The sequence below is a fragment of the Anas acuta genome, chromosome 3 (genome assembly GCF_963932015.1).
Source record: "Anas acuta chromosome 3, bAnaAcu1.1, whole genome shotgun sequence".
Classification (NCBI taxonomy): Eukaryota; Metazoa; Chordata; class Aves; order Anseriformes; family Anatidae; genus Anas; species Anas acuta.
Window position 1 is genome coordinate 62,314,839 of NC_088981.1, and position 24,367 is coordinate 62,339,205.

The 24,367-nt window shown below is 40.9% G+C and overlaps 1 protein-coding gene across 12 annotated transcripts in view; it reads left to right on the plus strand.

Annotated features, from left to right (window-relative positions):
* PTPRK (protein tyrosine phosphatase receptor type K) overlaps nt 1-24,367 on the plus strand; it is a 418,597-nt gene that overhangs the window by 182,629 nt on the left and 211,601 nt on the right. For all 12 annotated transcript variants that reach the window (XM_068677477.1, XM_068677480.1, XM_068677479.1 and 9 more), the window contains exons 4-5: nt 9,355-9,436; nt 11,284-11,399. In XM_068677477.1, the coding sequence (XP_068533578.1) occupies nt 9,355-9,436; nt 11,284-11,399 (198 nt within the window). The remainder of the gene's footprint in view (nt 1-9,354; nt 9,437-11,283; nt 11,400-24,367) is intronic.

Below are 24,367 nucleotides of genomic sequence, written 5' to 3' on the forward strand. Positions count from 1 at the left end.
TGCGGTATGTTGCTCATCATACATGTAAGGTGACTTTAGCTTAATTTTCAACTTTGGATCTCTTTAAAGAGGTCAGCAAGTTCAGGGTGATCTTACTAGGAGAGGCTTCTAAAAGGCTTTTAACTAGGTTCCTGTACAAAAGCTTGTAGTGAAACTAAACTGCCATTCTATGAGAAGAAAGATATCTCCATAGATAGATAATTGTTTAAAAGACAAAAAAGAGAAGGTGCATAGAAATTGTTAATATGTGCAGAAGAATCCACCAGGCTTCTGCAGAGACTTGTGTCTTTCAACACCTTCATAAGAGACCAGGATATGGGTAGAGAACAGTGAGAAGACCAAGGTTTACATATGAAAGCTACTTTAGATTAAGAAGAGCAATGTCTAATTTTGAGGACCTGCAGAATGACCATCAGAATATCGCCAACTGTGAGTAATTGGACAATAAAATGACAGGCACATTTTAATGTAGATAAAGAGATAGGAAATACTGCACACTGTGTAAAATTTTACACATGGAACGATAGGCTCAGAACTTACCACTAGGACTCTGCAGTAAGATCCTGTGGTTCATAAAATACCAGCTCAAAACCCAATGATGGTTAAAAAAAAAAAAAAAAAAAAAAAAAAAAAAAAGGCAAATGAATTTTTAGAGATTGTAAAGGAAGAAGTTCGATATAAGTTAGATAACACTATTATGCTGTTGTATAAACCCATGATTCACTCATATCTTGATTACTGTGTGACAGCTCTGCTCTCATTTTCTTCAAAGAGTGTAGTACAATTAGAAAGAGGTTCAAAGAAGGATGACAATGATAATCAAGGAAAAAAGGAATGGCTTCTATACAAGACTGAATAATATGGAACTCCTCAAACTTTAAACAAAATGACCCTGGAACGTATAAAAGAGGTCTGCAAAGTTTTGAATAGTATAGCAGGATGTTTGGAATCAATTTGTCACCGATTTGGGTAAATAAACAAAGTTAGGTACAAAACAGACAGGTACAAATTGTTCTTCATGCTACCAGTGGTAAACCCATGGATGTTCTCAAATTATACTGTGTACGCTGAAAGTTTGCATGGTTTTAGGGGTAAAATGGACAGAGTTATGGACAAAAGGTGCATTGGGGACGGTGAAATACATAGGAGCATGCCTAGTTCAAGGAATGTTAACATTTCGTTTGTGCTTGTATGCATTTGTACCTGAATTCAGGCACTTCATAAACAAGAGCACTCAATTTTATTTGAAGAAGTAAGTAACTATTTGAGCACCACATAGGAACTGTGTAGAAAACTCAGGGATGAAATGTAATTCCCTTGAGCTTCATTTGAATTATCTGAGTTATTCAGCATTTCCTATTCTCATTCATTGCACTGATGCCTGTAACCAACAAAACAGGATAACTGTCTCCAGAAGTCTTATGTGTGCAAGCCTGACTCATCCCCAGGAAACGGTCTGTCTTCTCCATTAGAGGTAACAACTGTGTCTCAAAAAATGCACTAAATAAGCATGTAATTAAATTGTAGTAAGTCAAAGGACACTTACAGTTTTGCAGGCAAGTAGGGCTTTCTGGCTGGAGTGATAGTCTGAATTATTTTTCAGCTACAATACAGGTGTTTAAACCATTCTTTCTAGGACTGTAAACCGAAAAGCAGTTCAGACCAACTGCAGGGTTCACTCCCAAAGCACTGGTGTTTTGTTAGGATAAACTTTCTCTGGTGAAAGGAATAGTTGAAGAGTCTGCTTTTTCTTGAGTATTGTGTGTATACATGAGGAGAAAAAAAATAAAATCTCAGTTTCTGGTCTGACTTCTCAACAGTTTAAATTGCTGTCTTCATCTATATAAACAATCTCTTGTTTCTGTTTCCTTTTTTAAAAGTGAACAGATGTTATCAAATTAAAGCCTGATGAGAATTTTGTAACTGAGCTACACCTTTTACTATATAGTATCTATAGCCATGGATGTTTCCTGGTTGTATTTATCACAGAATCACAGAGTTGTAGGGATTGGAAGGGATCTCATGAGATCATTGGGTCCAAACCTTGCCCTGCTGTGGAGGAATCGTTAAGTGAGGCGGGACATGTGAATGTTGAACAGTTGGGAGACAATGGGCTGGTGAAGCACCATACTCAACTCACATGAGCCTTGGCACGTACACCGCTGGCTGAGAGCCAATCAGGCTCAAGGACACGATGCCCTTGGGCCATCGGGAAAGTCCCTAAGGTGGGACAGGTAGCCAAAAGAAGGAGGACCAGACTGAAAAGCCCGGGAAGTGTTAACCAATCCTGAGCTTAGTTTCTGCAATATGTATGAGTTGATTATGTTCAAACTAGATAAAAGGCGACTGAGCTATCCATTAAAGTTGAAGTTCACTGTTCACTCATATTGATGTGCTGGGTCTTCCTTCTGTCGGCAACAAATTGGCGCCCGAACAGGGACAAGTCTGAACGGGATTTGGACACTGCTGGCAGTGATCCAGGGCCACGGTTGGACGGAATAAAGGAGAAGCCGGTCCTGCAACGCAGCCCAGGAGGTGAAAAGGACAAGAATCGGAAGGTGAAAGGGAGTCCCCGCACCCGGGATGAGCCTATTTAGGGTCCCGCCGGAAAAGCGCCGCCGAGGTGTTTGCAAAGGCTGCAACCGACGTATATAAAGGTATGAAAAGATAAGCGGCGTATTATTTGCTCAAATGCTTTTTAGAAAAGCGGAGCATTTTAGATACAGATTGTAGAAAAAGATTTGCCAGGGTTATTAGTATATGGGCTAGCTAAAGGTTGTTTTACAAGTCCTGATACAGTTTTTTGAACAAACAGAGTGGCGTAAATTTGGAAATAAATTGTTTGATGATGTTAGGAACGATGTTAAGTTTACTGGGAGATTTGATGAGGCCATGGAGAGTAGTGGCTAATGCATTAGCCACACATAAAGATGAACAAAGAGTTGCCGCTGCTGCAACAGAGTGGTCAGGACCACCAAGAAGGGTTAATAATGTTAATCCACAGCAAATAAATATGGAAGGAACAGATTGCCCGTTGCCACCTTCCGTTAGAACTTCTACTATTACACAGGGGGTCTCGGGAAAATTGGAGGTGCCTGTGACAATGTCCTCTGATACAGAGGAGGAGCTTTCATTACCAGCAGCTCCAACCGCTCCAATAGAAAGTGAGGAAGGAGCAAGTGAAAGGACCAGTGCTAACTCATTTCTATCAAATATAAATTCCTTCACAACGGGGGCGCAGGGAAGAGAAGGTCTGCAGCCATCGAAGGCCTTTGCTGTTACGCCCCCTGTTGACCTGAACGTGCCTTTCGACCCAGGCCCTATTGGCTTTGAAAAGGAGCGATGGAGGCAAATAGCAAATGAGGCACTGCGTGAAGGAAATTATGAAACGGCAGCACAGTTAACACAAGCTTTTCCGGTAGTATACTCGCCACCAGATGCACAGGGGAATGTGGCCGTTAATATGACAAATTTATACTGGAAACTACTAACTCAATTACGATCTACAGTAAATGATTCTGGTTTAAAGGGGGAACCTACTCGGCAAATGTTAGATTATATTTGGGGAACTAATATATTGCTCCCCGGGGACATACGTGGTATAATGAAGCTGATCCTAACACAACATCAACAGCTTCTTTTTAATGCGTATTGGCAAAGTGTTTGTCAAGAGGCAGTAGCTGTGATAAGGGCACCTGGAGATCCGTTGTATGGTGTCACGTTGGAGGAATTGATGGGACTAGGACCATATTATAGATTAGAGACACAAGCGTTGCTGGGTCCAGACAAAGCTAAAGAATCAATGAGATTGGCTCGAAGAGCCTTGGACCAAATTAGAGAGCCAGGGGGGATACCATCCTATATGGGCATCAAGCAAGGAAGGGAGGAACCATTTGGGTTGTTTATTGATCGAGTAGCAAACGCAATAGAAGCGGCTGGGGTACCTGGTTATCTAAAGGGCACTATTCTAAGGCAGTGTGCAATTCAAAACTGCAACCCTTCAACTCGTAGTATATTAGCTACGTTACCGGGGACATGGACAATCGAGGAAGGGTTGGAAAGAATGGCTCAGGTACCAGTAGGCCAACAGGCTATGTTAGTAGAGGCAGTAAAGCAATTAGGTGACAGCATGCGAGAACAGGCACAGGCTGTGAAAGAGCATGTTCAGTCTACACAGAGTCAGGTCCTTGCAGCTCTTGCTCCTTTGCAAACCGCCGGTGGTCCAGTACCACCCCCTAGTAACCAATTACCACACCGCTGCCGATGTTATCGTTGTGGTGCTTTTGGACACGTGAGACGACACTGCAAAGCTGGGGCAGTATGGTGCTCAAATTGTCAGTCGAACAATCACAAGGAAGCGGCATGTCGACGCAACATGCCGGGAAACGGCCGGAACAGCGGCAAGAGTTGCAAACGCCTCCCGTGGCCGCTCCGCTCCCGGCCCCGGCGCCGGCACCGGCCGGGGCAGCGCGGCCGCGGGCGGCCACAGGGCCGGTCCCGGTCCCTGTGCCCGAAGTTTCCCAAGCCCGCCCCGCCGAGGATGGTGGAGGCCGTGGACAAGACGAAGGAGAAGCGGCTCGACAGGCTGACCGGGGAGCTGGCCCAGAAGACGGCGGAGCTGCTGGAGGTGCGGGAGGCCTTTGTGCAGCTCTCGCAGAAGCAGCAGGAGGTGCAGCGGAGGGAGCGGGTGCTCAGCAGGCAGGTGGACATGGCAGTGGAGATGATCGCGGCCTTAAAGCAGCGCCTCAGCAAGTTCGAGGAGGAGACAGAAAAAGAATTGCAGGGAAAAGCCAGGCTCCAGCACTTCATTGAGAACCTGCTGCAGCGCATGGACCTGGCAGAGAGGCAGCTAGAGTATTACCAAAACCAGCAGATCGCCTGCAGCTGTATAGCAGATGTTACACGCTCTTTCCTAACTAGTAATCACGTGTCTCATCCATTTGTGGTGAATGGTCAGTGGCAAAAAGAAAAGGGGGAGAGTAAGGGGCGGCAAAGACAGAAACGGTACCAGGAGGATGCCACTGACACTGACGGCACGGGTAATAGCAGTAGTATAAGTGACACAGGTGCGGGGCGGCGGGCACCAGTGTCCTGGAAATGTGATGGTGAAAAGGACTGTGACAGTGCAGAAGATGAAGAGAATTGCGGCATTGTGACTTGTAGTGCAGCAGAATTTACATGCAGCAGTGGGCAATGTATTTCCAAAAGCTTTGTCTGCAATGGTCAAGGTGACTGCTCCGACCACTCGGATGTATCTTTGGAGCAGTGTGGCCGCCAGCCTGCACCTCTGGTGAAGTGTTATGTGAGTGAGGTGCAGTGCGGCTCAGGTGAAAAAGACTATGACAGAGATCCTGATTGCAAGGATGGAAGTGTTGAAATTAACTGCCCTTCTCAGACTTGCAGGCCAGACCAGTTCAGATGTGAAGATGGGAACTGTGTTCATAGGAGTAGGCAGTGCAGTGGTGTGAGAGACTGTCTGGATGGCACTGATGAAGCAAACTGTAACGATGTTATTCAGTGCTCTGGACCTGGCAAATTCAAGTGCAGAAGTGGAGAATGCATAGATATCAATAAAGTGTGTAACCAGCAGAGAGACTGCAAGGACTGGGGTGATGAGCCCCTGAAGGAATGCAACATAAATGAATGTGACTGTCCAGCTGGGTTTGAGTTTGTAGACAAGAGAAACTGTGGAGATTTTGATAAATGTCAAAACCCTGGTATCTGTAGTCAAATATGTATCAACCTGAAAGGTGGCTACAAATGTGAACGTAGCCGTGGATATCAGATGATTCCTGCTACAGGAACCTGGAAAAGGCCATACCAGTACAAAAATACAAATAACACCTGTGATTACAATGACACTGCTAAGCAGGGTTTAGGGGTTCATAGCATGGAGATGATGAGGAACCACCCGCGACACGTCATTACATTAAGTCTGAAAATGATAATAAATGTATTATGAGAGTACTGTACCGAGATACGAAAACGGGACAATGGCTGGGGCCTGCTGATGTTATTTATATGGGGCGAGGTTATGTGTGTATCTCTTCCCCTACAGGGCCAACCTGGGTTCCTAGTCGATGTGTTAAACCAGCCATTGAAGAAAAGTCAAAATCGATCCTCAAACCAATATCAAATCAAACCGGACAAAGTTCATTTTGCCTATTCCTCGCTTCTGCGTCTGATCCTTTCGTTGATGAGTTGATTATGTTTGAAATGGTTAAGGGATCATACGCAAAAAAAAAAAAAAAAAAAAAAAAAAATTATAGTACAAGATAGTTGGTTTGAAGGTTGGTTTAAATCTGTTTTTGGGAACATGGGTGGATGGTTTTTTCTTCGTCAAAGAGGAACTTCGTTTTCTACTTATAGTTATATTGATTATAGTTGCTGCAAAATAAAAACGGGGGAATTGTGGAGGAATCGTTAAGTGAGGCGGGACATGTGAATGTTGAACAGTTGGGAGACAATGGGCTGGTGAAGCACCATACTCAACTCACATGAGCCTTGGCACGTACACCGCTGGCTGAGAGCCAATCAGGCTCAAGGACACGATGCCCTTGGGCCATCGGGAAAGTCCCTAAGGTGGGACAGGTAGCCAAAAGAAGGAGGACCAGACTGAAAAGCCCGGGAAGTGTTAACCAATCCTGAGCTTAGTTTCTGCAATATGTATGAGTTGATTATGTTCAAACTAGATAAAAGGCGACTGAGCTATCCATTAAAGTTGAAGTTCACTGTTCACTCATATTGATGTGCTGGGTCTTCCTTCTGTCGGCAACACCCTGCCAAATCAGATTCCCTATAGAAATTATGTTCCCTATTTATTCCTCTTAGAAATGTAAATAAAAAAGAATGTAAAGCTGTACATGTTAAGTCTTAACTCTTTAATATCTCTATCCTTCTTTCCTTTTAATCACTTAATTTTTCCTTTGGTTACCTGATAAACATTAGTTCCTTTAACACTGTAGGTTTCTTGCCTTTCTCTCTTCCTTCTTTATTTTCCTTTTAATCTGTTTTTTTTTTTTTTTTTTTCTCCTCACCCTGTGTATCTCAGTGTCGTCATCTTTTTCTTCCCTGTGAACTTTTCTTCTTTTGGTAAGGGATTAATTCAATGAATCTGGAAGATTTGGGGTGGGGTGGTAAATTCCCACCCATGTCCCAAGAAATGTAACTCTTTCCCCTTTGGTCCCCTGTTTAGGAAATTATCAACGTACAGAGAGGGGATACACATGAGGCCAAGCTTCAATGGGAGCTGAGTCAACATTATTTCAAATGAATGAATAACAGCCCAGTTCAGAGTTGGATGTAAATTTAGCCCACTGTATTTAACATAGATGCTCTAAGTTCTTAACAGAAATTAGAGAAACAAGTTTGTTCATGTATGTGATAAAACTGATTTGGGTTATAGAGAAATTAGTTAGTTGGAAGGTTTAAATATAATTTTCTTACTGATTTTTCTGATTGTCCTTGTACCATATTACCATTAAGAGAAAAAAAAAAAAAAAAAGGAATGGATCCAGGTGTATCTGTTAGAGAATGGAAGACATTCACGTTGATGCTTCTTAGTGGGGAGAAGTGTTAGTTCCCTGAAGAAGTCTGAGGAGTTGGTGGAGGCTGTTAAATAGTGTTCAGGTTGGAGAAGGCATAGGGCAAGGGAATGAAGTAGGACCCACAGTCACTGAATTCCTTTCCATTGAGCTTTTGTTGGCCATCACAGAAGGAGGAGGAATCAGGTAATGAGAGCCTTTTTGCCACTTAAGTGGCAAAATTAAAAAAAAAAAAAAAAAAAAAAGTGGAGGGAAGGGCAGACAGAATATAAGCAAGTTCATGAGAAGTTGGAATAGGGATTGTGCCTGAAGCTCTGAAAGCGTACGTGCACTGCAGACTTTCTCTTTCTGCAGTCTGTTAACAATCTGGGGGGGACTCTCTGAACCCATCGTAAACACACCAGTATCTACTTCTCTATGCAAATTTTTCTTCCTTATTCTCATGGGAGGCTGTGGAATTAGCTCTAAGTATAAGCAGGCTGACTGAGATCCCTGTGTCCTTTGGTGAGAGGAGAAACTTCTCTTCCACACTTCATGTCATGGTGGGATGTGAAGCTGAGGAAATGGACTGAAGGAAGCAAAAGCACGCAGAGGTGTTACTGATGCAAGGTTCCCAGCCAAGCTGCGTAAATGCCAGGCAGCTTTTTGAGGACAATAATGATTATGAATGAAAGATCCAGAAGGCGCTCCAAGGGTTGATGAAAGCTGCTTGTTCCCAGAACTGTCTAGAGGGTGAGAGAGTGCAGGGGCCATTACTTCTTCAGGTGTGGTTTCCCCAGTAGGAAGCTCCAGGAGAGGTCCTCGATAGTGTTTGGCCCCTCAGCTGCAGGGTACCTTGGGCTGTCAGCCTCTTGCTTTCCTGTTCTCTTGCATTGTCCCCAGAAACAAAAGGTGTAACCTACAGAAGAGCTGATATATAGAGCAGCTGACTTGCTCTGAGCCTGTCTTGCAAAGACCCCAAAAGATACTTATTTTGGGCAAGTGCTGCTGCAAATTTCTATCATATCACTTGAATCAATCTTGCTGTGCTTTCCTCTTTCATATCTTCCTTATAGTTTAGGTGTTCATGCTTCATACTTTTTTTTTTTTCTTTTCACTGTACTCAACTTTTCTGTCATTTTGACAATTTATTTTGGGTAGTTTGATGTTACTTCATTAAATTTGTAGCAGAAGAGGGCTCTGTACTCTGAAGCAGTCCAAGAACAGTTTGGAGTGGGTCTAGAAGCTGAATGTGAAGACAGTGTCTTTTGCGATTTCCTTATTGCCTTGCAAGAATAAAGAATGAAGTTGATGGCTGCTGCAGAAATCTCCTGCTACAGCTGTTCTTTTCATTGCCACTGGGGAGTGCTGCACTGTTTCTGTGCTGTGGCATCCTTTCCATCTATGCTGCAGAAAGTTACAGGGGAGTGTGGACTACTCTGTGACCCCCAACAAGAATACAAAGTCTGTTAAAATTCATTATCCTTTGTGTTCTGTGATGTTCAACCTGTCTGAAAGTAGCAGCGTTTTTGTTTTTTCTTTCAGAATTGACTCATGTTTATACATATAATAGAGTGAAAACAGTATGCTGTTAATTGAGGTAATAAACATGCTTTTCTGTTGTGCCAGGAGCACCAAGTCCAAAGTAAGTCATGTATACGAACAGTATGGAACTGTAATACATTAAGTAATAAATATTCCATTCAGTCGTCAAACCTTGTAGGAACTTCAACTAAATGAAAAAGGCAATGTGTCTTATATCTACACGCTTGCCACCGTGGGAATTCTGTAGAAATGAGTGTTGTAAACATTTTTTCTTTCATTTTGACAGGTAATATTTGAAGCTGAAGTCTCAGATGGGAGAAATGGCTACATTGCCATTGATGACATCCAGGTTCTGAGTTACCCTTGTGGTAAGTAATGATTAAGAGCTGCATTTTTCTCCGTCTTTTCAGGACATATTTGATATTGCTGTGGACTGCTGAGTTTTCATCTTGATCACAGATGTTCTTTGTTCTTTCGATAGCATTTCTGTTGTAGCTTCCAGGGTAAAATGTAGTGCAATAGCAGTTTACCTGGGTAAAATCTTTGCGTACCAGAAGTATTGCACAAATATAGAAGCAGAAATTCTTTAGTGCCCTTTAATGATAACCATAGCTGGTGTGCATGATAAAATCACGTTTTAATGTTAATATAATGTTATATTCACTGGTTACAGAAAACCGAGTTGGCAGATGCATGTGGGTTTACCAGATTTCACGTCCTTTCTTACTTGGGGGTATTTTTTTCTTATTTTATTTTTTTTCCAGCTATCAAACTATAGAAGGAAGTTGTTTTTCTTGTTTTGTTTTGTTTTGTTGTTGTTTTTTTTTTTGGTTTATTTTGTGGACGGACTCCATGTTCACCTTTTCCTGTTTAATCACAGACAAAATTACACACATGCGAACCCAAGTTATGTTAATTCAAATGTTGGACACACAAAAGTTCTGAGGAAGAAATTATTACTGACACTTGCTATGACATTTGTGTGTGTGTGTGTTGCTGTTCATTTCGTTCTTTTCCACTCTTCTGATCTTCCCTAGAAATCTTCTTTCTCAAATGTAATTTCATTGTAGTGTGCCTCATGACTGATAATTTAATTGCTTTCTGAAAGATAACACCACAACAAACTTCCTTCTCTAGATTTGTGAGAAGATGGTAAACGATAAAGCTTCAGTGGCAACCTTGCACCTTCTTACCTTCTTTTCTTCTACCCCAAATCTATTAAGACCACAGCTCTCATGGGCTACCAAGCTTAAAGGGGTATTTGGGTTACTTCTTTATATTTTAGCCACCCCAACGATCTGATCTGATAGTTGATCAGATTCAGCAAAACTCTCCTTGTCTTCAATATCTGGCTTGGTCTTTTCCCCCTCATTTTCATTATTACTAGATAAGGTACTTGGGCATGGTCAGGACAGCAGATTATCAGCATGACACAGTATTCAGATAAGCTTTTCTGTGCTGATCTTTCAACCTTTTTCCTTCCACTTTTTTGTTTTTTTTTTTTGTTTTTTTTTTTTTTGTTTTTGTTTTGTTTGTTTTGTTTTGTTTATTTTACTCTAAGCACAAAGAAATAACAACTCAGCCGCTGTTTTAGTTGGTGGCCCTTGAGAAAGGAATGGGTGAGAGCTGTGTAATATAACCATTCCTCAAATGTGTCTGTCAGCTTCGTATGTCTAATAAATCCTTCAGGTGGTCGTGCCACAGAGCTTTCCTAGGGGTTTTGCCAGTGTGGGAAATAAATTTATCAGCTACTGAAATATTATGTTCAACAGCAGAAACTGATTTCATTTAGTAGAAGAATGCAGTTACATTGCAAATAATCTGAGCAATATCTATGTTTTTACTTGAGCAATATCCTTCTAATTGGCTTTTTCTCAGTATGACGGATTTTATACAATTGAAATTCTTTGGGATAATTTTTGTAATGTGCTACTGACATTCTGGCATTTGATCTCCTTTTCTTGGCTTTGATTTTTAAAAGACTATAATATAACTCATGCATTAAATAAAGTAGTAGGATCACCAGAGGAGAAGGGAAAGGACTAAAAGCACTCTTTCTTCTTGAACAGAGATGAAACAAATCATTTTCTTTCTTCTGTTGCTGTTTTTCAGCCAAAGGTTGTTATAATATGTGTCTTTGGGGAGACAATAATGTTGCTGGTACCTTTTTTTAGCAATAAGTGCTATTTGTAATTTGTGTTTTCCACCTCTGCAGATAAATCTCCACATTTCTTGAGGCTGGGGGATGTAGAGGTCAATGCAGGACAGAATGCTACATTTCAATGCATTGCTACGGGGAGAGATGCAGTGAATAACAAGTTATGGCTCCAGGTAAGGCCAACTCATCCAAGTCTATTTGGCTAGAGGACAAGAAAATGCTTTCTGGAGGGGGAGTATTTAAATTCATTTTTTTTTCTTCTGCATGTAAACAGTTTAAATACATTTTATGTTGGAGAAAGTTGTAATGGAGAAACTTGTAATCAGTTCTGTAATGTTTAAAAGCCTTGAATGAAAAATTAGGACAATTTTTATGGCCAATAGAGGAAGGTTGTTCTTTAATGCATTTTGGTCCTGCTGCTTGCAAATAAGTTCCTCTGTTTGTATCAAAATTTTTTACAGTTAACTGCATATAATTGGTATTTGGTGTCTAGTAAAACATACATGTAACACAGTTGTCATACATTTCTGTATGTTTTCAGAACTTTAAAGTACATAGTTTTTTGCAAAATTTCTTTGAAATGGACTATAATCAGTTAGAATTACTTTAATATTTTTTTTTCAAATATACTTCTGAAATTAATTATAATCAGTTCCTTCAGTGTGTTTTTTTTTTCTCTTATTAGAGAGTTGGGCTGGCAAACCTTCAGTAACAGTTGCATATAGACATGTGATAAGCTTCAAATGTAAAAAAAAAAAATAAATAAAAAAAAATAAAAAATTAAAATTAATAGGAGCATTTGATTAGGAAAATCTAACATGCAAAATGTATTGCCAGACATATGTCTGCAACATTTAAAAAGGGGGCAAGCATCAAACAACAGCTGCACTGCATTTATCAAAAAGGTATCTTATCAGTAGGAAGGATTTGTATTCCATGTCTTTGAGTAGTAAACTGAGCATGTATAAAACACATTCATTGAGGAAGAAGACTTTGATTTCAGAGACTTGCCAAAGAGAGCATGTAAAGGACACAAACTGAAATTAAGCTGGCATGCTATACCAAAGACAGGACTATAACAAGAAGTGCATACAAGAAAAAATGTAAAGCACCACCTTCAGTAGATAATTGGTCAGAAAGGGCTGACAGCCAGCCAGCTGGAAATCTTCCCTATCACTCGGTCCTGTGAGTCAGATAACTCTGACAGATTATCCGTGCTTACTTTCAGGCCCTTGAGAAGCCCAGTTAACAGACAGACAACTCAGAAAACATATGTTTTGTCCCTTCATGTACTTTGTGGGTGTTTTTTTTGTGTGTGAATCACAGATATGGTGCTTGCTGATGGTGCAGATGTCTTTGACGTTGGAATAACTACACTTGTGCTTATGAAGTGCTTTGATATTCTTAAAGATACCTTGCTACTAAAATCATATGCTGGGACTTGCATTCCCCTTCTTATTTTCTCTTAAATAATGCAATATTTTCACCAATTTAAAGGTGAACTGTAATTTTTTTTTCCCTCCCTCATTGTTCCAACCCTCCGTCCTACTTTCCAGGTGTAAACGCAAACCTTCCACTTTCCCACCTCTGAACATGGCAAGTTCCTGCTGTTTTGCTCAGCTAATAGTAAATTGACTCCTTTTCCTTAAAACATAGGGTGGATGTATATGAGGCCTCATGAGACTCTGAAGTGTGTGACTTGGAAGAGGTTCACTTTAGCCTTTGACCAAACCAGAGATTCATAAAGCCTGGATACCTGGGAAGGAAGAGCCAGAAGATCAAATCAAATGCCTAAGTAATTGTTTTTGAGAGCCCTGAGCTGAAACATTCTAGGAATGTATTTTTCTCATAACAACAAAGGCCAATGAGGAAAAAGAAAAAATAAAGACCAATGAAAAAAAAAAAAAGACACTTTTCAAGTACACCGTGTTAGAGAAAATAGCTTTTGGTCATGTCCCTGTTAAAAGAGAAAAGATATTTCCTTGGGGGCAGGGAGCAGGAGGGAAGAGAGAAGAAAAAGTAGTGTACAAGTTGCTATTAACACAGTCTTTCATAAGTAAAGATCCAAGGTCCAGTCTGGGACACTAGGACTTCTTATATCTGAAATGATCTAAGATCCTGTTTGCTTGCATTGTGTCGTGGTTTAACCCGGCCGGCAGCTAAACACCACGCAGCCGTTCACTCACCCTCCCCCCTCCCTCTCTGGGACGGGGGAGAGAAATGGAAAGTGAAGCCCGTGAGTTGAGATAAAGACAGTTTAATAAGACAGGAAAATAATAATAACAAAAATAATAATAACAGTAATAATAATAATGATACAATGGTGATAATAGGAAAGTAATAATAATATGTACAAACAAGTGATGCACAATGCAATTGCTCACCACTCACTGACCGATGCCCAGCCTAACCCCGAGCAGTCCGGCCCCCTGCCCCCGGCTAGCCACCCCTATATATTGTTTAGCATGACGTCAGATGGTATGGAATACCCCTTTGGCTAGTTTGGGTCACCTGTCCTGGGTCTGTCCCCTCCCAGCTCTTACTGCACCCCCAGCCTGCCTGTTGGCAGGACAGAGCAAAAGGCTGAGATGTCCTTGGCTTAGTATAAGCACTGCTCTGCAACAATTAAAGCATCGGGGTGTTATCAGCACTCTTCTCATCCTAAGCCAAAACACAGCATTCCACCAGCTACTAGGAAGAAAATTAATTCTAACTGAAACCAGGACACATTGAAGCAATAGAGTTGTGCAGGTACAGATTTCATTACAGAATCTACCACTGCTCTCTGGCTTTCCCAGCCCTCTACACAGAGGGCCTGAGGTAAATTCAGCAGCAGGGGGAAGCAGCCACCCTGCTTTGTTTTCAGAGTTGTTCTGTCTCTGGGTGCAGTCCCCTAGCTGCTTCAGCTATAATCTCATATAAGCTCATAATATGAGTTGCAGCAATCTCAGCTACTCCCTCCCCATCCCTTGTGTGATCTAACACTGGAGCTTTTGCACCTTTCTGGTAGGTCAGCTCAGGAAACTGATCTGGCTGAAAAGGATTTTTGTTGTTTTTGCTATTAGGGACGGGGGGGATTATTTTTATTTTATTTATTTATTTATTTATTTATTTTAGGGCAGTGTGTGTGTGTTTTGTTTTGTTTGCTTTTAGCTTGATTCACATCTGAATTACCTAACTATGTAAAAAGTGCCAGCAGATGGAAAAAGATGGGGATATTTGGTCAGGAGCAGGGAAGAGTAAAGTGTTCTAACAACCAGAGCTGAAGTTAAGAGTGGATCTCAGTGGGGTGTCATATTGTAGTGACCTGACTATAATTTTCCAGTTAGTGGAGATAGAACCCTGATAATACACAGATGATCTGTGTGCATGCACATTTCCACTGTTATTTTTGTTTCTGTGTGTATATATAAATTAAGTGCACGTACCTTTGTGTGGCTGAAAATAGATGAAAATAGGCACAGCATTTCAATACACTGTTTCTGAGTGTTTATTCCTGTAACAAGTCTTCATCAACTCCATTTTCTACAAATGCACCTCTGTAAAAAATTCAGACAAAAATGAATTAATATTGAATTGAACTTCTCCTGACATTCATTAGTGTAGATTTTGCTTGTTTATTTGTTTTTAGATTGTAGCTTGTCTCCTGTCCCTTTCCATACTCCTTCACCTCCCAGCCCTGCATTTTGCAGCCCCACTGGACCAAGGTCTGGGACAGTCAGAGCTCTGGCATTGAAAGATAAGCAGTAAAGATAACAGAAGTCGTTAAAAGTTGCAGCTGCATTAATATAAAACAAATATTTGCACAGATAAAGAGATTTAACAGGTTGAACAGGATGATTTGAAACATACCTTTTGCGACTGCATATTAGGTGTGGGAGCAGGATAGCAATGCAGCACTTTTTCTTTTTTTTTTTTTCCCATTTTTTCAACATGATATAGTATCCATTCTATTACGGTTGCAAGCTGAAGCATTTTCCTCATGGCCTACAATTATTGGCAAATTCTGAAAGAATTTCAAAGTCCTTAGGTTTTGTTTAAAGTGAACATTGATTTTCTTTTTGAAATGCATTCATTCTTGGTGCGTATTATCTTTTCACCTACCATCACCACCTGAATGTAGTGCTGCAGGCTTCTTTCCCAATATTTTTTTCCTCTTAAAATTTCCACTGTAGTATGTCACACACTAACAACTTTAGGTTGGTGCCACTGTATGCACTGAGGCCTTTGGGTTGTGTGATGTCTCCCCACACCCGTGATGGTAACCTGGCATTTCTACCTGCTACACTGGAGAACAATCTAAATATTAAAATGCAGAGATTGGGCTGGGGGGGCTTCTTGCCCATTTTATTTCTCTAGTGTGTGAAGAAAGCTTCCATGGTTTTAAGCTTCATTTCTCTACTGAGACAGTGCAGAAACAGGATTGCCTGAATAGAATAAATGGCATTTTGGTACACAAAGACTCCAGAAAGCAGTGTACATATTGTCCAGCATTTGTTCTGTGGATCTGATTGGGATATCAGAGCAATAGGGTTTTTTGCATAATCAGGCTGTGTTTAACTGCTTCCTGCGTTGGGAACAATTGTGGCTCCCATAAGCCCAATGTGATTTTCAGTGTCTTATCGATGTCCAGTTTAACTGGACACTCGCACAGCGCAGAGAATAGAGCTTTTTGCTTGAACATCTGTTAAACCATATGTCTTGGCACCTGGTTCAGATGGCGATAACTGCCGCACTAATGAGTCCATCCATCATTGCTGAGCTCTGCATTAACACAGCATTGGATTAGGGAAAGCGGCTTGTTCTGGCTTTGCAGCCGGATGTATTTTGCCGTGGTCTTCGGCGATGCCATTTGCTCTGGTGAATCTGAAATTCAAAGAGGGTAGCACACGTATTTAAATGTTTAATACATGCCTGGTAATCCACTGCAGCTTGTCATGGAGCTGTGGCGAGTGGGCCAATCTGTCAGCAGTGGCTGTGGGCGCTGGCTATCGGCCGCCCCACTTGGGCTGCCAGGGCTGGCAAGTCAGCCAGCACCGCTTCTGCCTGCGGAGAGGCTCATCAGCATTAATGCGGTCTGATCCAGCCCCTCTCTCCGCCAGAGGAAAATGTCGTTCCTTGCGGAGTAACAGATAATTAAAGCAATTGCCTGAAAGTAATAATTGAAAAAGTGAAATTAGAAAGCATTATGGAAAATAAAATGCAAATTGCTGTAACAACAATGGAGTCGGGCTGACCTCCCAGCAATGCCAACTGTTACTGGATGATGAAAGACCGTCTGCATGGCTCATTTGTTCATGCCCGAACAACAGTCCCTAACACGCTCCTGTTCTTGAGGAAGCTGCCATGGCCCCTAATACCATGTTTAACGGGGTATTGGGTTGAGGTGTTGGTTGCCACAGCGCATGATTTGATGTGCATCATTCATCTGGTTTTCAGTGGTTAGGTACTAGCCCTCTAGATACTGCATGTATGTAGTCTTTAAAGAGGATTCGGGCTGAGCACCTGCAGATGGTGTCCTCTAATGATGCATTTGGGCTGATTGTTGTGTAGGAGCAATACAGCATTGCAGGATTTTGAACTGGAGAGTGTGTATGCAACCTGTGCCTCTAGCAGAGGGCCAAGGGTGCACATCATCGACCGTTTTGTTCTATGAAAGGATGGTATTTCCCTCCTAGGAAGGAAGTTGTGCCGCACAATTCCTTTCTCCTCACTGTATCCAGAAGTGGAAGGAATGGATTGTTATCCAGCACTAGGCTTTTGAGAATGGTCCTTAGGCCTTTAACATAAACTCCTTAGCCGCTGTTGAGTGTTTGGAGGCTTGAATACTCTTGCTCTCAAAAAAAAAAAAATAGAAAAAAAAAAGATTATAAATAATAGGAAGATCCCATCCAATTTAACTTTGTATCATGTAAGTTAGTGTGTTTTCACTTGGAAATTTTCATAGGCAACTTTACATATTGAGATCCTTTGCTTTTTGACAGTTAGTTAACAGGTTGTGATACTGTTTCGTTAGGCTGATAAAACATTTGCTGTTGAAATGCACCTTCCCGTTCCCTGTTTTCATGACATTTGAAGAATGTTTTTTGTCGATTCTCACAGATTTCACAACCCCTGAAAGTTAAGGGGAGCTGTTTAAGTTCTGAGTGTTTAAGAAGCTTTGCTGTTTTGCTTTTTGCTTTCAGAGAGTCAAAGGGAAGTTGAAAAAAAGGTGTTTCCAGATGCCTCCTTAACACCCTAAGGGTTTCAGCCGTGAAACTGCAATGGAGACTTTTAATCTCATTTTTGTTCTTAGCTGTTGTTCTTTGTGCTGTTGAACTGAACTTAGTGAGTCAGGCCTGCTTGCCCTGCAGAGGAGTTGAAGCATCCTGCAGAGGCTGCAGGAGGAATGGTAGCCCTCTGAGGAGCTGCTGAGAGGCAGCCACAGCCTCTGGGCTGGCTTTGAATCATCAGTGTTGTCTACCTAAAACACATGCTAACTTGTGACAGTAAATATTACTGGTTATTGATACTGAATTTGTTTTTCGCAGTAAAATGCCACTTATGTCTTACCTGTATCTTGATTACTAACAGCAGACATATAACATACAAGTTTCTTTTCTCTTGCACATCAGGTTTGTACAGAAACTTCACTTCCCTCATTTTTCTCATTGTTGCTTTTACTTATAGAAAGGTTATTTCGAAAGAAAGATACCTTAAAGGAGGCTGTAGTGAGGTGGGGGTTGGCCTGATCTCCCACGTGCCTGGTGACAGGACGAGGGGGAATGGGCTTAAGTTGTGCCAGGGGAGTTTTAGGTTAGATGTTAGGAAGAACTTCTTTACTGAAAGGGTTGTGAGGCACTGGAACAGGCTGCCCAGGGAGGTGGTGGAGTCACCGTCCCTGGAAGTCTTTAAAAGACGTTTAGATGTAGAGCTTAGGGATATGGTTTAGTGGGGACTGTTAGTGTTAGGTCAGAGGTTGGACTCGATGATCTTGTGGTCTGTTCCAACCTAGAAATTCTGTGATTCTGTGATACTGTGTGAAAGGCTCATCTTTTTAATGGGGCTTGTCTATTTTATCTGCATGTTTGCCTCGGTGTATTTATGTTCTCTGATAGACATTTGGGCTTTCCAAACATTTTCCAAAGAAGTATGAAAAGCTGCCTTGAAGTGGTATATCAAGGTGCTTTTGAATGGCTTGACTGGTAGTTTGCTTTGGATTGCAGTTGCTGACTCTGACATGGTTATAAACAATATTCGCAAGTGAAAAATACAGTATTCATATTTCCATATTTGATACTTTCCTCCTAACTTGTTTGTTTCACAAAGGTATTCTTATCTGTCTCTTCACTCTGTATCCACCTTTGATGCTACCTGTGTCAACCCTGAACGAACTGTTCTCCCTCTCTCCCCTCTCAATTTATTAGCCTCTTGAATAAATATGGCAGTTTTCCCTAGATCCCTGGTCATCTGAGCTTTCAACAACACCAAATCATGTAATCCTTCTGGTTTTAATTTAATTCTGCCCCAGTTAACTAATTCCTCCAGCCTGCATAGCTACAAGTCACGTAGTTTACACTGCAGCCTTTGGGGCTGCCATCGCTGTAGAGCCTCCCTAGGGATGCCACTGCTCTCATCAAGGCTGGAGCACTGGGTGCTTGGGAGCTGTGTTGCTGCATCCTCTCATGGTCAGGCTGGAGGGCATTTCTTGGAGGGAGTTTATTGACAGTAAATTCTTTTTGGGTCCTATGATTGTTGTCTTTTAATGCATGCATTCAGGCTGTCTCCTCAGAGGTGCAACGTGTGATAGGTAGCTTTATACCCCAAGCCATAGTTTGCTCAAATAGCTATGAGATTTAATGAATTACAGAAGGATAAAATCAGATGGTATACTTAGGTTCCGTTGGAGAAGGGTAAAATCAACTGCTGAGAAGTGTTTAAGGAACTGTCTTGTGTGATTTTGGCCTTGGTAATGTGTGTTTGTTTGTTTTTTGTTTTTTTTTTTTTTTTTTTTGTTTGTTTGTTTGTTTTTTGTCCTGTTGCAAATTCATTCTTTTGTCATCTTTTAACTAATCAGATTTTTTTTAGACCTGAAGCGTGAATGCAGTAGGTCAGTATGCTCTGCTCAAGGTGATATAGGGATTTAATCATTGTGTCTAGAATTTATGCTTTTGTGAAATATTTAATCAAGAAATATAGTTTTCTGAAAACTTATTTTTAATCTAGATTTTTGTGACGTGTTGGATTCAAAATAAGAGGCTTTAATATGTCCAGAGAAAGCAAGTGTATTTTTAATTTGTATTAGGATGGCCAGGGACACTGTATTATGGATTTTGCTATTCTGCCTCTGGTAGATTTTATTATAATAAAATAAGCTAGGATTGCCACCTCTGAAGGTACCAGATGGCTCTCAATTAGATTATTTCATGAGAACCATTGCTTTCTTCAATAGGAGATTCAGTGCAGCCTAGAAAAAACTGAGCTTACCTCTAAGTGGATAAGTCTGAGTAACAGAAGTGCATGTTAACTGAAACATTTAAAATAATCTTGTACTCTTCTGTGCTGCAGTACAGTGTGCATGATAGAATTTGGCTCTGCACATTACTCAGAATTTGTGGTATATTTATGAGGGAGAAGCTTTTTAAATAAATAAATAAATAAATAAATAAAAGTCTTAGTCTGTTTTGCCATGTATTTGAGGAGAACAGCAAGTTAAAGCAGGTTATATTCCTTCCTTCCTTCATTCATTCATTCATTCACTCATTTATTCAACCATTTTCCCTCTTGCAAGAAGATGAAATTTCTGCCTTTATGCTATGAGTAAAAGCAAAAAAAACTTGGAGCATGTTATTTACAAATTCTCTGTTTTCCTCTAGACATCAGAGTGCAGTTCCCCAGGTTCAGGGAGAATTCTTCTCTTTGGTGAAGATTTGATTTCACATTTGGGGACAGAGTTGGTTAAACTCTGATCTTGTACCCTGCACAGATCCTGCCCACTCTCTGCAGCTATGCAGTGAATTAGAACGTGAACCCATCCACTTGATAATGGTGATAGGGCGAAAGGAGTGTGTTTTTCAGGAAGGATTTTTTCCCGGATCTTTTCAGATTTTCATTTTTCTGTATGAAGATAGAAGTGCAGACAGGGAGAGGGTAAGTGAGAGTTCTGCAGTGGGTGCTGCTGCCAGAGCAATGCGTGTCACTGCAGCTGAGGTGTTGACATCTTCTGATCTCTGGAGGCATACCAGGGTCCAGCTGAGAGCCTGAGAAGGCAAACAGGGCTGACTGTGATTGTTAACAGTGGAGCGAACTTATTTTAAGGTGTTTACACTACGAAAGGGACAGAGATGTGTAAGGTTGAGCTGTCCTGCCTGATAAAAATCACTGTTAGGAGGGGGAAAAAAATAAAAAGAAATTCAGGTGAATTCAGAGGGAACATCAGCATGGAAACATATGGTATCTTATTGGTGTTTAAGAACAACAATAACAACAAAAACATTTCAACTTGAGAGATAGAGGCAAATAAGTTTTAAATCTGTATTACAAAACTAGAAATGTATATTAATATATTAATATGCTACCAGTTAAAAAAGATGTTAGAGTTGGGATGTTTCTGGTCCTATTCCTGTTCTGGAAGACCCACTAAAATTTAATGTCATGTTAATTAAATACTTCTTTTCTTTCATGAAGTGAAAGGTGCTCTCATTTTGTTGCCTGAAAATAAATAAATAAATAAATAAATAAATAAATAAAAGTTAAATAATTTTAATAAAATCATTCTGCCATCAAGTTAAAAATAACCTTGAAGTTATAGTCTTATTCAAAATCAAATATTTAAATAGTTGAAATTCCAGAATTAAGGAGGCTTTTTCACATGCTTATATCTCTTTTAATTGAGTGTTTATAGACTGCAGTTCTTGGTGAGGTCCACAATTATTTTCAGCAAAGGGGAAGAGCTGCCTGGTGGTGACCTCTCCTAAATGAGCAATTCAGGGTTATCAAATCAGACAGCAAGGGGCTGGAGGAACCAAGGATCGCACAGGGTACAGCCATTACCTATTAGTATAACTCCACATTAATTTTAAATTGAATTTTTAAAACCTAATTGAGCAGCATTTTCAAGCTCTGTGCAGTGTGAGCAGGACATAAATTGAAACAGTATGTACCAGGAGCCCTCTAATAAGCGGAGAATGCTGCTGCCTTTCTTTCCTCTCCTTTAAAATCAGTAGTACTGCACTGACATTAAAAAGAAGAATTTAATTAAGGGATCGTGGCAGTGCATCTGAACTCTGACTGGTTAATGGCTCACCAATGTAAGGGACACGCAGAAATAAATGAAGGGTATTTATTTTCTTTAAGATTTGTTTTTACGTGAGAAGTCTACTGTTTGAACTTTTCATGATTTTAATGACTGAAAAATATTTTAATAGGTAAGCTGTACATGAAAACACACTTTGAAGATGTAATTGTGCAGCCAGATTCCCAAGAAACAAATCCTAATACGGAGAAATTTGAGCAAATATCCTAAGTCTTGTAAGATAAAGTAGTCAGAAATTGCCAGTGCAAACAGAAAAGGAAATCCTAGGTTTTGTTGTTGGAGCGGAACTGTAAAGCTTGTTAAATTTAATTTTGATTAACTGCTCTAAAAGTGCATATTTTTAATTTTAAATAGGAGCCCAGATCACTTGTTTCTCTAGCACAAAGTGTGCAGGCCAGCTTAAGTAAGCAAGTTTGGAGCTGTGGAGGGTGAATAATTGTGCACAGTGAGCTTTCTGACCGGCTGCTCTGCAGCAGGCTGAGAGCTTGGCATTGAAATTTAAAGCACCAGACTTCTTGCGGGGAGTCCTTAATTTGAGAAAACTGTCCCTGATGTTTATTTTTTTCCTTTACACGAGGACAAGAATTATTACATTACATGGGCTACTGTCAGGTCTACTATCATATCGTATTTAACAATATGCTTTCTGTTCGTTACGTTCTGCTTGGTCATTTTAATAATAGCGTGGCAAAGCTGTGCTCACCAGGGCAGCCTGGCTTTCCCTTGCTGGCTGCCTCTGTGGTAGGCGAGGGGAGCGTGTGCTGGGGGGGGCACAGCCAAGCAGGGGAGGAAAAAAATGCCATCAGGTTTGTTTATTTTAGTTACCTCAAGGCACCCGATCCAAGTTTCGTATTAAGTTATCATTCCAGAGAGTTCGAGTCATAGTTTGTTTAAGCCTCTGATCGAAACTGAGAGAGAAAAGGCAGCTAGAAAATCTTGCTTTCCAATGTAGCTTTCACTTCTGGGAGAAGCCAGCTCGGTGGAGGCGGAGGCACGTCTCCTATGAATTGAATTTGTTGTAGCTTAAGCAGCACTGAAGTAAAAGCCTTTAACAGAACCCCTCATTTGCCTGATATTGAGATTTAACAAATTCATTGATCCTGGAAGTTCAGTAAGGCCTTGCATTCACAGGAGTCCTTTGCGAGTGTCGGCAAACTTCCTTAATTCCTCTCAGTAGGAGGCAGGTGCTCACAGAGCTGGTGCTGCCGCAGGGTGGGTCCTTCACTGCATGTGAGCACCCCTCATATAGCATCCACGCAATAAGAGGGTGTGGAAGGTTGCAGGACAGGGATTTTGCTTAAGGCAGGAGCTTTGCAAGCACCTTTTTGAAGCATCTTGTTCTCTGTGTCCTTGTGGAGATCAGCGTATACATTTTTCTGGACGTGGTCCTGCCCTGCCGGCTCAGCACAGCCTGGGCCCAGCCTCCTATATGACCTAACAGCGTGGAGGGTGGTGGGGAAGCTGCGGGGGGCTTTCTCCCTATGCGCTGAGGAAGAGTCACAGCAATAAACCTGCTGCTAACAAAGGTGACGGCATGGTCTGCCCAGCAAAAGTCTGTGACCGGAAGGTTTGTGTAAATGAATATTTTCACACAAGGCCTGCAGTGAAGCAAAGGAAGCATCCTTTATGACTGCTGCAACAAAGGTTGCAGAGCTGAACATTCATCTTTTTAAAACATATTACTAGTTGAAACTAATACTTGTTAGCCAATTTTAAGCAGTGCTCAACCCCTGGCTAATCTCCAGCAAAACCATAGAGAGTGACTAACCCATGCTACGATCACAAGTGGTAGATGTGAAATGAAGTGTTTTAATGTTATGAAGAACTCCTGACTGTGACAGAGGCCAGTTAATATACATGTGCAGCATTAACTTGGTTCGTCTTTCTCCCCTTTGTATTTTGCCACAGGCTTTCAGGTTATTAAAATCTGTGGCTCAGAAGCCCTGCTTCTTGTGATAGACAGAAAGCTCCGAGTTTAAGACCTCAATAAAGATTCTCATTCCAGGGGTTGATTAGAGCTTAAAAATGTCCACAGATGTCATGTTTTGCTGCATATGCAGCTACAAAGGAAATTATGATGTCTTTCTGGTGACCAAGCAAAGCTGTGTGTTCAGAAACTGTGCCCTGGTATGGGAACACGTGCAGTTGATCCATGGAAGAGAGAAGGGACATTACTTATACACTTGGTGCATGTTTTTGTTCCTTTTTTTTCTTTTTTCTTTTTTTTTTTTTTCTTTTTTTTTTAAGTGGTAACCTTTAGTGTAGAGTCTCTTTTTCAATTAAAATAAGAATTGAGTATTTCCTATAAATGCAGGTGAGAACAAAGACCCCAAGAACAAAAACTTTTTCTACATTACCGACCTGTCTGCCTTCCCCACAGCTCCAGGCAGATTAATTTTTGTGATTAATATATTTTTTCAGAGCTTTTAATTTAGATATACATTTTTCCTCCTGTAAGAGATTCCTTCCCTCCCCTTTTTATTTCAACTAGTTTTAGGTAAGTAGGTGGTGTGTAGTGTAACAAAGTTATAATTTTAGAACGTATTGAATTTGGACAGATAAAAGGTAGCATTAAAAATAAAATGTTGGCTGGTTGATTAAAAAGAGCTGTTGAAAACCTGTGAAATCCCTCAATGCTACGTTTGTTGAAATTATTATTATTATTACAATATATCCAGTGTATCTATTACAATTTTATTTGAAGTTGAATGAATTTTCTTGGGAATGCAGCTGCTGCTCCTGGGCTCTCCTATGATAGTTCCAGCTATGAAGCAATGGCAGTTGAGTATGGCATAGTTAGTCTTTTGTGTCAGTACAAAAGCCTGGCAGCACTTTTTATCCCTAGTC